Source organism: Etheostoma cragini, chromosome 3 (assembly GCF_013103735.1).
Source record: "Etheostoma cragini isolate CJK2018 chromosome 3, CSU_Ecrag_1.0, whole genome shotgun sequence".
Taxonomy (NCBI): Eukaryota; Metazoa; Chordata; class Actinopteri; order Perciformes; family Percidae; genus Etheostoma; species Etheostoma cragini.
Genome location: NC_048409.1, coordinates 24,095,178 through 24,112,787, shown reverse-complemented (window position 1 = coordinate 24,112,787; position 17,610 = coordinate 24,095,178). Strand labels below are relative to the sequence as shown.

Here is a 17,610-nt window from a genome sequence, read left to right as displayed (position 1 = left end):
GAAAGTGATTGCCTAAATCATGTTCTTGTTTGGATTTTGCATAGCAGCACGATGTGAACACACATGACAAATCTGCAGCCAGGGGCAGATGGTGTTTTTTTTGTTTGTTATTTTTTTATAAACAGTTAATTTGATAGAATAAAGAAGAAAACGTTTGGTGAATCTGTTTGTATGATTAATCCGTTGCTATTTCAGTTCCAATTCTAATGTATCACATTGTAAATGGTCACAACTTATCACAGCAGTGTTTGCACCGTAATGCATTTCAAGAATAAAACATTTTTTTCTTTTTGTTGTTGTTTTGGCTGTGACAAACAGGATTAATGAGCTCCAATAATCCAAAACAACACAATACAGAGTTATAGATGACCAGTCTGATGTTTGTGTGACAAGGGTTTCACCATTGTCTGAAATGTGTATTCTCAGAGCAAAGTCTAAAAAATGTTTTATTTGAGTAACACTCCCAACTGTTTGTGCATCTCCTCCCACCATTGCAGCGTGCACTCTTCACATAAATACAACACAGATGGGCAAAGTGAAAATTGCCAAACGTTCAGTATCTTCTAGGGTCTAAGGTCTGATGACAAGCATCTTGTTTGAAACGAGTGAAAAGGAAGATATGAGACTGTCTGCATCTTCTTTTACTTATAAAAAGTAAAGAATATAAAATACAGCATGTCATAAGAGTGAGTGAGCCATCTGGCATACAAACTAAGCTTTTAAAATAGCTGCTACGCCCATGGAAGAATTTCATTTGTCTGGGTTTCTCTGGAACATTTCAGTGACACATGATGGTCCAAATCCCCCTCTCAGAGACCTTTCCCCCTTTGCCGAATACAAATAAATAGGAAACACATAAAACTCTTAATATATGCTTTAACCAAGTGCCATTGTTATGGGTATGGTTCTTTTTGCCTCCGATTCCTCTATGCTTTGTGTCCGTTTTGTTTTACCATGTTTATTTTTTTCATGCTGTCTGTTTGTATATGTAACTTTTTTATTTTGCTGCCCATCTAGACATGCTGGCAGAAGAGTTATTGTATTTCAATGAGACCTTTCTGGTTAAATAAAGGATAAATAATAATGTTGTTTATTTATAAATTTGGAGACTGAAAATAGTCAAACTTAAAGGCAAGTTACAAGGCACAACATATAAACTATGTAAGATTAATAAATAAATAAATGAATAAGTAAAACACCTTTATAGTATCATATTCCTGTATTGAATAAATGTTGTTGTTGAAACTGCCAGGGTTATCAACTCATCTTTATTCAACTCGATGCTAAGTTTTGCACATTCTGTTCCTGATCCTGTGTCAGTGTTGCTGAGGCTCTAATTGTGACGACTTGCTTTGCTTTCGGCATCATGATGTTTTTTAAACCTATTGCCCCATAGTGTCTCATTTTCCAGTGTTTGTGACTGATGCTCCAGTGCTCCAGGCTGCAGCTATCTAGTCTCTTAGTATCACTGAGCCATACCTCTACACTACATCTACTATCATTACTACAACCACTGTAAATTGAATACTAATCAACAGTAGTGGCAGCTGATGTCATACAAAATGCAAATGGACTCGGGAGCTGGCAACACATTTCCTAATGCGTGACTGCACGGCGGTAACCAAACAAATATGGAGTTAATGGAGCTGGGACAGGAGCAATTAAAACAAACACCACACATCGATAATAAGCTGCCTCTGTATACTTCTGTAGAACTCTCAGTGTTTGGGTGCATGAGCTTGAATTCATATATGAATGAATGCCTGAGTTGTATTCCCTGCACATACGATATGCTCCCGTCAAAATATTCTTCCATAAATGTGTGTGCCATTTAAGTGTAAATTAGTTGAAGGGGTCTTGGAGTTGGGAGCTAAAGTATGAAGCGGATGAAGTGCTCACGTATTTAGAGGATCGTGTAATTGTACCCAATTTCCCTGCAATAACTGCAGTCGTGTGGATAAACAACCATTAAAATAGTCCCATCTGTAATTACACATGCAGTTTGAATGACCGACTGGCTTCCTCCTCGGATACATTAACAGATTTAGACTTAAGTAACCGCTGCTGAACACAACGCAGCAGAAAGTAAAGAAAAGTTTGAAAATATCCAGAGGACAGCAGGGGATGAGACCACAGGAATACTGTAGTAAATTAAAAGAGAAACTATAGCAACGACAGATGGAAACAGCCATTAGCCCCATATTGGTTCTTTTCTTCATTGACAAGGAATGAGCAAAGAAGGTTAGACACTTGAAAGTGAAAACTTTTAAAGAACAAAGCTGCTGAAAGCCAATATTCCACAGTGATATTCATGAGTCTCCTCCTCATATGTTTAACTGAGACAGTGAATCTGATCCCATTTGCCAAATTTATTCTTTGTAGTTGCAGAACCAGGTAAAATAATGCATTTTTAGAGCAGATATTGACATTTGAGAACAAAACCCTATTTATACTTTGCATGTGACGTCACAACTACTAGCTGGCAGGCAAGAACATCATTCTCCTAGCAACAAAACCTAATAAGATCATCATCTTGCCAGGACGTCAACAATTTTACTTTACAAAAGTTGGTGTTTTCAGGTGAAAAAAACATGCCAGATAGTTGTTGTGCGATCGGATGTATTACCCGTAAATGTAACTAACAGACTCACACAAGCACACACACAAGCACACACACACACACACACAGTAGTCTTTGAGACTAGAAAAGCACTATATAAGAACCGTCCATTTACATTTACATTCATCTAGCTTTGCATGAGCCTCAGCTCTACTTTGTGTTTTTAATCAGCAAATGTTACTACAATGATAAACATGGTAAACATTACCAGTTCAATATCAGCATGTTAGCATGCTAACATTAGCATTTTAATCAAAGCATTACTGAGCTTCCTGAAGTTGAAACATTTACCTGTCAGTTATTTGTAATAAACAAATTTTAATTGATACACTCAAGTATGTTTTGGCTTTTCCATGCAGGAATGTCTTCTTACTTACTGACTTACTCTTATAGATTGCTGCAGACTGTTTTCCAGGTTTTTCTTTGGTATTTGTACTTCTCAGCAACAAAGGGGCCGAGAGCAAGACTCATCATCATGCTGTAGTTGTCCTTTCTGAGCAAGATATAAAACTAACTCCAAAGCATTACTCCTTCTCTTGTCCCTTAAGTATCCCTTGGCATATAGCTGGGATGCTTAACATGAGCCTGCTGTGTGGAGTTTACTGATGTAAACAGAAGATTTGTGGCTCTTTAAAATTCATTTGACTCTGCATTTTGGAGAGTTTTATCTGACTATTTATAGGTAAAAACGTACATTCTAGGCAAGTTGCAAAAACCTACTCTTGTCTGGGTGGAAATTCTTCAGAAACAGCATTTAGATCATATGGGACACTTAAACTCACCACTCAATATTACACTGATGAAAAAAGTTAGATGGCCATCAGCTTTTGAGCCAGAGTTGGACATGTTTCATTGTTTCATTGTTTTTCTTGAACCTGTTGAGTAAAATGTCCCCAAGCTCAGTGGAATGATATCTCCAGTGAGACTTTTCAAAAGAAATAATAATGAAGCATATTATCTTGTTAAAACTCGGTAGGAAGCTATATCATATTTGTTGTAAGTGGATGACAATATTATCCTGACATATAAGACCCATCCTAGCCCATACCCACTGTTGCACCATAATGACCTCCAGTCTTTCAACTTTGCTTTTATTTCTTCTTGACTTGATCACTTAGCATTGGCGGTGGCCACAATTCCATCATCTTCTCGCTCTCTCTCCATCCAATTGGAGAGCAGGTGCAATTAGGATAAAAGCTCGCCGACCAGGTCCGCCCTTCCCCACCCACCTCTTTTGTCTGAGACCCCTCTATCATCAGCGGCACTGGTACCTCCAGACAATCACCTCGCTCTCATCCCCTCTGCCGTCTCTCTTCTTCTCCAGCGACTGATGGCACTTAGCTGACACAGCAAAAGCACCCTGAAATAATCGCCGCCAATCAAGTCCTTAGAGACATTAAGAAAAAGAAACGGATGAAGATGGAGAGAGGAAACCCGGCATTTAGCCAAAAGACACGTCATAATTGAGGAAAACTGAGGACAGAAACTTCATCCTTAACACCCACCCACAGCCACGCCCACACACACACATGCTGCCAGACTCTATAAGTTCAGAGTGTATGAGACGTTACGTCAGGCAGCGTCCCAACACTGGCACAACAGCAGTGGTGACTGGACTGATCTTAAGAAATTACTTTAACTTAAGAAACCACTTGTATATTGGATCAGCCTAGAATAACATGGGAAGCAATTCAGCGCACTGTAACTTGACCTAAAAACTACCTGAACACAACTGCATGAAGGGATGAATCTCCCTGTCATCTTATCTGATACACCTCAGCACAACACAATCAAGAAATCCTATCATCCATTTTGATTTCAGGCACGCACCTTAGTCCTCAACCATTATCAAGACATACCCATCCATTCACACATAATTATTCAATAAGAACCTATTTTCTTTTATACATCCAGAAATAGTTGATGATCCATCTGGATCTTTACACACTGTCAAATCACTCTGACTCATATTTGGACAAGAACGGGCGGGGTAGAGGACAAAGCATTTGTTTTTTAAGCTAATGGTTCAGCAATCCAGGTAGCTGCAGATAATGCTGCTGTAATTTGGACATCACATGGCACTGATCTGGTAAAAGTAAAGAGAGAGTGTGTTTCTGTTAAGCCGCCAGTTGTTGTCGCTCTACAGTTGCCCACTCTGACTGAATGTCATTGCCTGTGTGTGACCGAGTTGCACGCTTTCCACAAACATCATTTGGCTTCAGTGTGCAGCACTCAGTTGTGTCCTGAATCCTGGCCACTGACCCTGTGATACCGTGTGTACATGTGTTTATGTGTGTGTTCATGCGTGTTTAAGCCACAACTACAAGTAGCCGGTGCCCATGCAGCATCATCAGAAGGACACACAGCACCCCCTGAGGAACACTCAACACAGCTGGAGCCACTGCTGATAAAGCTGCAGCAAACAGAAGCCTCCTCACACAAAACACACACACAAAGATAAAAAAGGCAAACACACAAATATGACGGAAATTACTCACAACCGGCGCACACACACAGACACACACACACACACACACACACACACACACACACACACACACACACACACATCTTTCCGCTACATCATAATTTCATTCCCTCCCCTACACAACAGCTAATTTAAAGGAAAGCCAAATATTTCTGCTAAATTAGTTATGCTAATTACAGGGCAGTTCTCAGGGGGAGAGACGGCGCTAAATGGCTTTTAATTCTTTTTGCATGGAAAGAGACGTGGGAGAGATCCAGACAGAGAGCAGTGTGAAAGAAGCAGAAAAACAAAAAAAACTAAAACCCACACAAACAACTAATGTTGAAATTTACCCAGTAACACAGCAACAATGAACTAGCAGAATTAACAACTCAGGGGAAGGAGGCCCAAGCGGGCGGGCGGCCAGACAAAAAGCTGCCTTATCAGCTCCAGGGGTCCCGGGTCCCCCGGCCGACAGGGAGCGGAGAGATCAGCGGTAGGAAAAGTTTTGTGGCTAACTTTGTGTCCTGTAGCCTTTGCCAGCGGTCACAGTGATAACAAGGCATGAGCAGATAGCACACAGCACTGTACATGAAAGGCACCAGAGGAAACACTGGGCACTCCGAGTGTGCTATACAGAAAGTTAGTCCCCACATTCTCTATCACTAATACTACAAAGCAGACACACTGATATACTGATGTTCACAGCACACTCTTGTGGCTGTTGAAATTGATGGATTTTAACATTCTTACAAATGTGAAATGATTCACAGTACAACCAAGGTATGGCAACTTTATAAAACATCTGCCAACAAGAACTTAATTAAAAACTGGTAAACTATAATAAACTTATCACTATTATTTTAAGGTGTCAGGTACTCAAAATCACATATGCACTACGGATAAATGAACAAATAATGGTTTGCAGGTGAATTATTGACTTATGTGCACATCCAAGTGACATATGACTTATTATTTCCCACAGACGAGAAGCTTTTTCCTCATAATGTCCGCTTTATGTCAGCACATTTCATCACAATTATACAGCAGGTCTCTGAATTGAGCTCAAAATGAGCTGCAGGATTATAGATTGAGAAGATACCAGATTTAACAAGAGTTAAATCCAATGTTAGCTACATGACAACAGCTAACCCTTAGCTTGGGTACCCATTTTTTCTTTCTGTAATTGGGCTGACCATTTGAGTATCATAGTGTGTGTGTGTGTGTGTGTGTGTATATATATATATGAGAATAAAATTGAAATTAAGATAAAAGGGTGCTTTTATATTTAAGATCCCAGTGCTACCCTACTCCCCCAGGGCTTGTTCCTGCCGAAGTAGTTTAACAACATTGACATTGTGTCTTAGGAAGTACATAAAAGGTCTCCGAATATCATCAAATATTTTCTTTACATCTAAGAGTGTACATTATCTTTTTCATTGACATGTTTGACACCATTCCTTTGATCCACATCCAGTCTTGGCCCATCAGCTTTTTCCAAGAAAGAGCGATTATACGTTTAGCTGGTAAAATACACACGACTACAAACCTAAGTTCTTTACTTGGTAATTGTATGTTGGTTGGATACATACCCAGAATAGCAAGTCTAGGAACCAGTGGTAGATTTTTTGATAACATTATATTAATAGTATCTTGCCAAAAGGTTTTCATTTTCGTGCATTCCCATATACAGTGGTAGACTGTGCCTCTTGCCTCATTGTACTTGATGCAAGTGACCAACACCATATTAATACCGGTGCGCGTTATTTATTACCAAGTCAGCCTCAGCAGTGGCCAGAAGGGGACGCAATTAAATGTTTTAGCTATACTCGGTACAAAATTCACACATCACTGACTCCATATGACAAAAGAAGAACGTCTGAGATCTATGATCAATGCAGACACTGGCAACTCCTTAGTTTCCATGACTATCAGCGATTGGGGTTTATTTGAGTACAGGGTCAACAACCACCGACCTGAATTAGCAAAAGCGAGAGCTGACATACACTTAGGCTGTTCCTTTGGATTAAGAAAACAACTAGATGATGTTAAACTGTATTTGTCATTGTCAAACTGGGTTGAAATATACTTGGGCAGCTATTAATACACTTGGGTGTGACATGTTAGTGTAGCCTCTCTGTGTGAAGTTAATCTGCTCATGTCAAGTTAAGACTTCTCTGGAGATCTATTAGATCTCAAATCAAGGCAGAATAAAAGAGATCATCCAACAGTATCCATAACTGAAATAAGCCATATCTTTGCGCACACAAACAGCATTGTATTTGACTCTGCTTCCTGTCAATCACCTGCCACCCACAAAAAGACGTAATCAAAACATGTTGTCTTACAAACTGCACTGTCACAGACACACGTTCTTATTCAGGCTTTTGTCATGTAGTAGGAACAGCAGTTCTTTTAAAGGATTTGTCTCTGAATATTTCCCATTTTTCAAGTATTTAAAAATCCAATTATGAGACGAAATTACTAAATGATTAGATTCAAGTATGATGAAAAAAATTAACAATAGAGGTACAATAGAATATGTGCTTAAATTAAATATATGCTATAAACGCTCATTAACACAATGCAGATTAATTTCCCCCAAATATATAGTTCCAGATATCACATGGTTATACAGTACTTTTACTATGCAGTTATATAAGCACTAAAAAGGCCTGTGTTGTGAAAAAGGACTGCTCTGAATAGGATATTGGTCTATTAGTCATCTTCCCTAAAATCTGACAAGAATAATTTGCGATAAAAAAATTCTCTCTGTGATTCCATTTAAAAACAAAGTAAAGAATAGCAGGTGGGAAGACATTTCCTTTCTCAGCCTTTCAGTAAGGTAATCACCAAATTGCTCCAGCAGAGTTGACAATTGTGGTCCAACATGCAACTATTAATTCAATCCACTAATATCATTATACAAAATATTGATGTTGAATAAATCCCATTTTGCATAGAGAACCAATATTACAGGAAGATAATGACTTTATTTTCCAGATGTACGTCTGGTGCCGTATCCTGGTGTCATCTAGACTTGACAAATGTGTCCTTGATGTGGAAAGTAGAAACGTTCTCACACGTCTTATGACTAATTTTCAACTATCACTACAAAGGAATATATAACAGCAAACGCAGGGCTGCAGGCTATCTGTCCTAACAGAAAATGTAAAGGATGGTGTTTAAACAGTTTCTCTTCTCCACCAGAAGCAGAGGTGTCATGTTGTTTGAAATGTATTTTACAACCAGTGAAGGAATTTAATCAAGGAATGTCTTCAGAAAAAACAATATAGCTTATTGGATTTGGGGATACACTTTTATAAATTAAAGATTTAGATCCGCAGTTTCGGATGATATTTGATCACTTCACACCGAAAATATAGAATAACTCATAACTAGTTGCAGAATGAATGGAAAACCTGGCAGCGTTGATGTCATGATGTAATCATTGAGTTATGTATAAAGTACACTGTCCTCTGGTTATGCCGCTGTTGTGTGAAAATAGCTCCAGGGAGCTTTTATAAATCAGGGTGAGTCCAAATGTACTAGGAATACAAACAACACACACACACACACACACACACACACACACACACACACACACACACACACACACACACACACACACACACACACACACACACACACACACACACACACACACACACACACACACACACACACACACACACACACACAATGTCTTAACATCTCCACGGGCTGTTACCTGAGCATCCAGTTCAGGCTGCGCCCCCACAAAAACAAACACACATATTTTTACTGTCAGTCCCTCTCCAATATGGGGCTATAAGCAGTGGCCAGTTTAATGTCTTTTAATTAGTACACTGTCACCATAGCAGCATCCAGCTGGCATACAACCACAATTTTACACACATACATAAACAATGGCAGAGGTAGGAAAAAAAAGAGTGTGTTTAGTTAGGAAAATGTTCTACAGAAAGCCTCATTGCAGGGGGTCACCCATGAACCTTTATTATGACAGGATGACTAGGTGTTAAGAAAGGGACATGTGTGTACCTGAAATTTGGTGCAGATGCCCATTCCAGAGCAAGGCAGGCCAAGTCCACAGCCGCATACACTAACAGGAAGAAGATGGTCACAATACTGGCGATGGTGTTGAGCTTCCCTGAAAAAAGCACCAGCTAAAAAAGAAAGAACAAAGGAAGATGGGGAGAAAGAGGGAGGGAAAAGAGAGAGGGGATTAACATTCACAGCAACATTACATTTCAAAATTGGACAGAAATACAAGAAATAGCTCTCCTAGTTAGGTAGCCGAAGCTCTCCATTCTTTATCATTAATATAGCCTGCAATCTCTATTAAAACAATATCAGTCCCTACATAGCATAGTGTCACTGTTAATGCTATTGTACCAGTATATCCTTCAATTTGAGAGAGAGAGAGAGAGAGAGAGAGAGAGAGAGAGAGAGAGAGAAAAGCAGGAGTTTATACAAATACAAATATTTCATGATATTTATTATAGATTGCAATATTCTGACCAACTTAACTTTCTGCTTTCATTTGCTGTAATAAATTAAACAAGTATGTAGATATTGCCTAAATTTAGACTAGGCTATACATGAGCATCCATACCTATACTATACATACTAGAACTTCTATTCCTCTCACCCTCAGGTTATTAAATTCAGACATACTTTAAATAGGATCCTTGTCAACCATATTCTAATGAGCTAGTTCAGCATATCATGCCTGACTGGAGTAGTGTGTTTTTCGTTAGGAGTGGGAAGGGCAGACATGTTGTCTGTTTCGTCTTTTTGGCCGCCTTGTTGAGTGCAGCGGCACTGAGAACATTATATTTCACACAATTTAAGCTCTTTTTTTTTTCTAAATGAAATAGGATTAGTCCAACGAATCGTTTGGTTTGGCTTAGCCTAAAGAAGAACTCAGCAGGGGCTTCTCTGGCCTAAGTAAATCCCCCTCCTGCAGCTTTGATGTATCTAAAAGCTAACATTAGAGTTTGTAAGTAAGACTTTGCAAGGGAAAGTTTTGCATAGCCTCGGGGCTGAGCCCCCCGTCTTTCAACCCTAGTGATGTCTCTGAGTCAAACTAAAGTCATTTATTACCTGATAGCCTTATAACCAACTGATTTACCTCTGTCATCTAGTCTTACATGAAAACAGGCAACACAAGCTCAAGTATCAGTCTTTAAAGCCCTCATGTATTGGAATTAAAGGCTTTAAGGCATTTGAAACTAAACTCTATTTTGAATAATATGATATTTTCACTAAAAAGTTCAATTGCATTGTTAAAAAGACTTAAAATGGGATCATTTAGGACGACGTAAATATATTTCATTTCACAAAAGTTTAACAGCTGGACACAAGGCTCCTACTTTACTGAAACTCTTTGTGTGTTGGAAGTTTACGGTTTTATACATTGCTTTTTGTAAATTGCAAACAGGATCATGATAGGCTTGTAAACTAGCCTACACTAGTACTAACACACCTAAACGTGTCAAACAAACAGAACAGAAACTCAGAACAAATTCTGGAGATTCAACTACAGAACAATCAAGTTATGGCCTTTACATACATATACTGTATACGTATAAACAATATATTTATTGTAAATACAGTATATATATATATATATATATATATATATATATATATATAAAAATATATATTCCATAATTTCCCATTTTTTGGGATCAATAATATCTATTTATCTATCCACACACACACACACACGCACACACACACACACACACACACAGTATTAATGCTAAAATGAAGTTTGTGATATTAGTCAACAATTGAACGGTCACAAAACTGGATGAAAGTCCACAATTCAACATCATAGCCGACGCTTGCTACATGAATGTTTTGTAGTTTGCTCATTTGCTCTTTTATAAAGACGAGTGATGGAAAATAAATGGTTCGATAAAAGACTTGTTATCCTGTGAGCTTCATTAATCAGGGTAGTTTGCTAACTGTGAAATGGATTCAAAATGGAACCAATTATCAGATCCCACCACTAAACACTGAGAAGGAATGGCAGTAACACAGGATTGTCACATCTTTATAAAAATAAAAATGTATGCCGTCAAAATAATGATAAAATTAAAAACCAAACAAAATTCCACACATAGGGTCTTTATAATACGTTCTCAAGACTTGAGGTTCCACAAAGTGTTTAGAGTCAAGGATCCCCAGATAATTGAGTATGTGTCCATTTTGGTCTAAAGAAACCTTATAAAGATGTTCTGCTGATAAATATAATTATCTGTCTTATTTAGTTAGTTGGTTAGATTTGAATAACTTCTTTTGTTTCTAAAGCATGGCAAAACATGCAAGGTTTATTTGTTTAGTTTATGTTGCTATTCTGGCATGTGGTCCTCTGTCATAAATAATGGTGTCTTGTAAGGCCGTTTGGACTGGGAATACGTTTTGTGTGCATGACACAATAATAAAGTTATTTCTTCATTAATTTATCCCTTCTAGGGAGCAAGACACTGTTACAATTAAATTGTTCTACCTTTTTTCCGTGGGTCACTTTGAGACCACAGGTGGTCCCCAAGCTCCACTTCGGGGGCCACTGATGAAGCTAATGTTCAGTGTTAATTAAGATGGTATCTAGGGTGCTCTTCGGCTGCATGCAATTAGAGATGTTAGCAACGACAGCTACATGACAACACAGTCAAGCTGAGATACATTGAGAATGGAAGGTAAATATCTGGCTTTTTAGCTGCTAAATGCTCCATTATGTTCACCAGCTGCTTGGCCAGGCAGTGTACAGTGGGTTGATCAGGACTAACAGCTTCCGGGCTGGAAAAAAAGGCTGATGAGAGCAACGAGAGTGAAGCGAATCAGTAAAATTATAGGCTGGGAAAAAACAAACAAACACTCCACTGTTGAAATTGGTTGGTGCGGCTTTAACGATTTAAGGATTGTAGTATTTTCAGGGAAATCACAGTTTGTGTCTGCGGGATGCACAACTAATTTATTTCATGCTATATTCCTCTCATATTAAAGTTATCAGTTTTAGATTTTAGGTTGAAGAATCTGTACAGAAAAATACTTCGCCCATCTACAACATGAGACAAGTGCGTCGGAGGGGAACAAGCAGGTCAAAAGTTGCAAACACAACTCCCGCACACTATTTAAAAACTTGCAACAACAGCTACAACTTTGCCTAATATTAAACTTGATATAGTTATTGCAAGTTAGTTTTCTTTGCAAAGATCAAAGAATCTAAAAAGTAAACATGAATGGCCTACAACAGCTGAAGTTCATCATCTGAAGTAAGATCACCCTCATTTAATACAATATTGGTATATTTGCACACTATTTCTATCCACACAGTTGTGCCCATCACAGAACTAAAGCTTAACTTTTCATTCAATGTGTAAATTACACTCATTACCAACAAGCTCTAGTGAAATGTGCAATGGTTTGAAGACTTTCAAGTTACAACAATGGAAGTCTTCCCCACCGCTTCCCTTACTGTAGCACATCTTCCTACAAAGTGTGCCTGAACAGGGAACCTTTCAGGCAAAGGTCAGCATGAGCTCTTTACTAAATGAAATATTTTCTGTGGATGTTTTATCATCATCCTCATCAAGTGTGCTTTCGTTATCTGTATGCGATTAATTGCGTGGAGGTAACTACTGTAGTGTACCAAGGAACAAACACAGAATATAGTCTATTGCTCCAATTATGTGTTTCACGATTGCCTGCTGGGAAACTAAGTTGGAGTTTATTTCTCTTGAGCTCAAGAGCATATTACTGGTATTTAGGTAGGGAAGAAGTACAGTAACTCTGATCACTAACTCTGTGACCATGAAGCAGAAGCAAACCGGTGACGAGAAGAGAGGAAAGAAGGTAATGGTGGGGAATTGAGATTAATGAGGTCACATTATTGACAGGCGTTCAGAACGAAAGAGAAATTGACGAATGGTTGGAGATATGGTAGCAAAAGAAGAAGAGGTGAAAAGATGTGATGGAAAGAAGAGAGAGGGGAGAAAGAAAGAAGAGTGAAAAAGAGAAAGCGGGGAAGAGAGCATCTCTGACCTCTGACAGTCAAAGTTAGTGGGTGTCTCTCCAGAGCTCCCCTAGGAGCCTTCTCTACCAGAGAATTAATTAGCCATTAACTCAGACGCAGGCCAGCATGGACAAATGCTGTCACCGCGCAGGTGTGTGTGTGTGTGTGTGTGTGTGTGTGCGCGCACACTAAATCTTTCGTGGATATGTTTTTGTGTGAAGATATGTAAGACTGTTTTTACTGGGAAGCAGTGTTCATAAATTGCCATACATTTTCAGAGATGTCTCTGGGTTACAGGTCACAACAGGATAGTACTTGTGTATGTGCGCTGTCCAGATACAGAATGGCTAATGAAGCCATTAGTTACAGTAGATAAATATTTTCTCTTATAGTTTAATCAAATAATGAAGCACAAGTGTTTGCTGAGGCAACAGCCACATGCCGAGAAGAAAAAAAAAACACCTTCAATGTTCTGTGTGTGTGTGTGTGTCGCGTTAGGTCACGGCACTTTATGTAGTAATGGAAAAAACATCATTAGTTAGATACATTTCTATGACCATTACTCGTGGTTTAATAAGCATACAGTGGGAAAATAAAATAAAACCAAAGTCAAAAACCCAAAGTTATCACTGTTTATTCCAAATGCTGCTGATCATGATGTGTGATATCCGCACGGCACTGCCAGTCTGTGAAGTTATCTAGCCGGAAAGTTGCTTCTGTAACATTTGTTTTCCCTGAACTGAGTCTATAAAGTCATCTTGTTTCTTCCTAACATGCAATACTGAACATACAACAGAGGGATCCCAGATAATCCATCCATGTTGTTACATGTTGAAGACTAAACTTCCATGCCCAGCACTGCATCCCCTTTTCTGCAAATCTCCTCAGCGCTTTAAGAACTTCGCTGGATTGTTCAGACTGGGATCTGAAGAGCATTTTTCAAGCTTGTGAAGCAGTGGGAATGAGAGTCAGCACATCAAACTCTAAGGCCACGGTACTCTGCCAGAAAACGATGGATTGCTCCCTTTGGGTGTTTGTGAGTCACTGTCCTAAGTGAAGAAGTTCAAGTGTCTAGGGCTCCATCCACATGTTCAGGAGTGAGATCAACTGGTGGATTGGTGCTGCGTCAGCAGTGATGCGGATGTTGCACTACACAGTTGTGGTAAAGAGCTCCCAAATTTACCAGTCAATCTAAGTTTCTCGTCCCTCACCTACAATCATGAGCTTAAGGTAGTGACCGGAAGAATTAAATAAGAGTTACAAATGGTATAAATGGGCTTTCTTCAGGGGGTGGTTGGGCTCACCCTTGTAGGGTAAGGAGCTCAGAAATTAGGAAGGAGCTGGAGTACAATGACCTTTGTTTGCAAACACTGAGGCTTGATCTTTACTTGACTTCGGCTCAAAATAGTGGTTTCAAATTGGATTTTGTGTGGGGAAACTGCTGTGATAGGCAAAATTTGAAAGCACTGTTACAGCTGGAGTGATTTTGCACAAGGTTTCCAGGGATTTGAATTTACACTTGCATTATTCTTGTTATCAGAAGATTCTTGAAGGGACTGTAAAAACTTGACCACATTTGTAGAATTTCAATGTCATCATGTGCAATGTCCATCTTTCCATTGCATTAATTTGTGCAAGGTTGCCGTTTACCTATCCTCTTTACACTTTTAGTTTGTCTTCTTCCCTTGTTCTTGCATTCCATCTAATTTCCCTTTACTGTAAAGTCCAATAAAAGAAAGCTATGCCTTGTGCCCCCCCCCCCCCCCCCCTCTTCTTGCTTCCTTTTCAATCCGAGTGTGTGAGATGAGATTACAATCAGACTTTTGTCATCAGTGAATCATTCAAATGGCAAAGGAAGAGGCACAGTGAAAGAGGACGAGAGAGTCAATGATCTCTGATGGCAGCGCCGGCGCAGCTAACGATTTCCATCTAACTGCTTCTCCTCCACTTCTTGAGAGTGGCGAGGGGTGAAGAGAGGAGGATGGGAGAGGGACAAAGAGAGTGAGAGAGAGAGCGAGCGTGCAAATAATGACAAGCCACTCAGACTCACCTCTGATAATGATGGGATTGTCAGGTCTATTTGCTCTAAGATCATCCACCTCCTCTTTGTGGAGGTGGACGATTATATTCACCTCAATCTAACGTGACTTATTTACTTCCCATAGAAGACACAATGGAAAAGAAAAAAACACTACAGATTTTTTTTGCCTTCTTTTGTCCGTCAAAAAAGTGAGTTTGAACTGATTAGCTGTTCTAAAACTACTGTATTCCTGTATGCCCGATTTCTCCCTGATGGTTCACGTTAAGGTCTTTATTTTTTACAGCACAGCTGAAGACATTAAAGGGAGGGAGAGGGGGAAGACATGCAGGCAGCAAAGGCGTTGTGGAGTAAACCTCTATGTATGGGCGTGCACACTACCAAGTGAGCTGCCCAGGCAGCCTCTATTGGTTCATGTAATCATTTCTGCATTCCCTTCCAGTGTAATTCAGCCACCACTGATGTTTTTATTATCCCTAACCCTCCAAAGTTGATACAGTACGTATTTCACCACGGAACACCTTTCCTCTAACTTTATTTATGACAAACTACACCAAATGTCTGTGAATTAAACCTAAAGTGGTATTAATTTCAGAAATCTGTGAGTCACTTTGATTCAAATCTGAACTTTGATAGCAAAGTACAAAGCCATTTTCATATTAAATAACTTTTATTTAATCTGTTATTTGTCCTTTGAGACTTGAGGCCTAAAGTGGCAGATTTGCTGGGATTTTGCTTCTGATGATTACTGCCAGGTAATCATGCACGATCAAATATCGTTGTTGACTCTCTCCATCATTCTGCGTTTGTTTATCGCCACTGACCTGCACAAGGAACCAGGAGAGGAGCACCGAGGCCCAGGGGTTACCACTGTGGGACGTCTTCTTAGCCGGAGATAGCGCCTTACCTGCAGGGATGAAAAGAAATCTTATTGAAAACCTTTAAATTGTAAGGAATTCTGAGCATGAAATATTTTCTCCAGCCGCAGCTTCCATTTAACAATATCACCATTGACCTTTAAAACCCACATCCGAGAAACCCGGGATAAAGTCATATGCTGAAAGGTTTAATCGAAAAAATAACATAATTAACTACCATTTTTGGATTAAATGAAGAATTTTTTACGCAAAATTGTCTATCAAATGTCAGCAGGCATTTACTGTATTCCCAACACTGAAAAAAAAGTTTTGACACACTGTGGGCGTCAAGTAAATGAAATACCAGATGTCACTCGCATGATGCCTGTTCACTTAGGGTAGAAGTTTACCCTGAGCTCTCCTACTGACACCTCCTCCTCACGGCTTATCCTGATGATGACACTGTACCTACCACAAGTCTCCATGAGATATTGATTCACTTGGCCTGCAAAGACTGCAGCCAGAGGACATTTTCTTAGAGATTTACACAAAATAGAATATAAAATAAGGAACAAAATATTGAAAGACTACAGTGTGGTAGAAGTCTGCACAGAACAGTTTTTCAGTCTCATACCAGCCCAGTCCTGCAGGATTTATAACAATGAATGTCTGCTCCCGCAGATGTGACATCTGTCTCCCACCAACTCCTATGGAGATTTTGATCGCTCCTACTTGTGACTGAATATCCCATCCTGCCGGGTAAATAAGACATGTACAAAGACATAAAAGAAAGAAATGCCAAGTCTGTGTTGAGTGCTGTGTGAAAGAACCCAGCCCCCTCAATCATTCCAACAATGCCACACAGACGGCTCCCGTAAAATAGTTGAACCTGGCTCAACTTTTGATCCAACGCAATGTTATTTCATATCAAATACGTGCAAGAGCGCACTCTAGCAACTGCGTGAAAAACAGAGAAGGTCGCCATCATGACTCTGCGCTACTGAACGGAAAAACGCCCCTTTTAAATTTCGGCACCCGTGTCAGTCAATCCCAGGTCCTTGTCTAGTCCGCCTGGTGTGAGACGCCAGGAGACTTTTGGTACATGAGGGATGTGTAGATGAAACATCAGATCATGTTGAAAATTGAGCATCATATCATGTCAAGTCAAATCATTTCAAATAATCAAATTCCAGCACTAATCCTAACCTTGAAAACATAACGGTTAAACTATATTAATTAGTTTCCAAACTTTGTACAAACCCTGTATTGAAGACATGACCCACAGTAACAAACAGGAACTAAAAATAACATTAAATGCATAAAATTGTAGCAACAATTAAAACAGCTTCATCTTGAAGCCATGGTAACTGAAACCACAAACAAAAGGAGTTTTTTCCTCTACCTCTTATACTGTAATTCATGAGGTTTCCTATAGCAACAGATCCAGATTCTGGAACCTCAGAGCGGCAATGACAACCTAAGCTGGCACTTAGGTTGTCTAAGCAGGGGGGTTTGGTTTTATTGGAAGAAAACTCAAATACATACAGTCTCAGGACAATGACATTTGTGTTGAATCCTGTGACAGATCTTTACATTAGAGGG

General features: G+C 39.3%; 1 protein-coding gene across 1 annotated transcript in view; it reads right to left on the bottom strand.

The window, feature by feature from the left end:
• Positions 1-17,610, bottom strand: part of zgc:153039 (uncharacterized protein LOC767698 homolog) — a 61,483-nt gene that overhangs the window by 14,357 nt on the left and 29,516 nt on the right. The window contains exons 8-9 of the mRNA XM_034866706.1: positions 15,976-16,058; positions 9,129-9,253 (exon numbers count right to left, since the gene is read on the bottom strand). Of these exons, the coding sequence (XP_034722597.1) occupies positions 9,129-9,253; positions 15,976-16,058 (208 nt within the window). The remainder of the gene's footprint in view (positions 1-9,128; positions 9,254-15,975; positions 16,059-17,610) is intronic.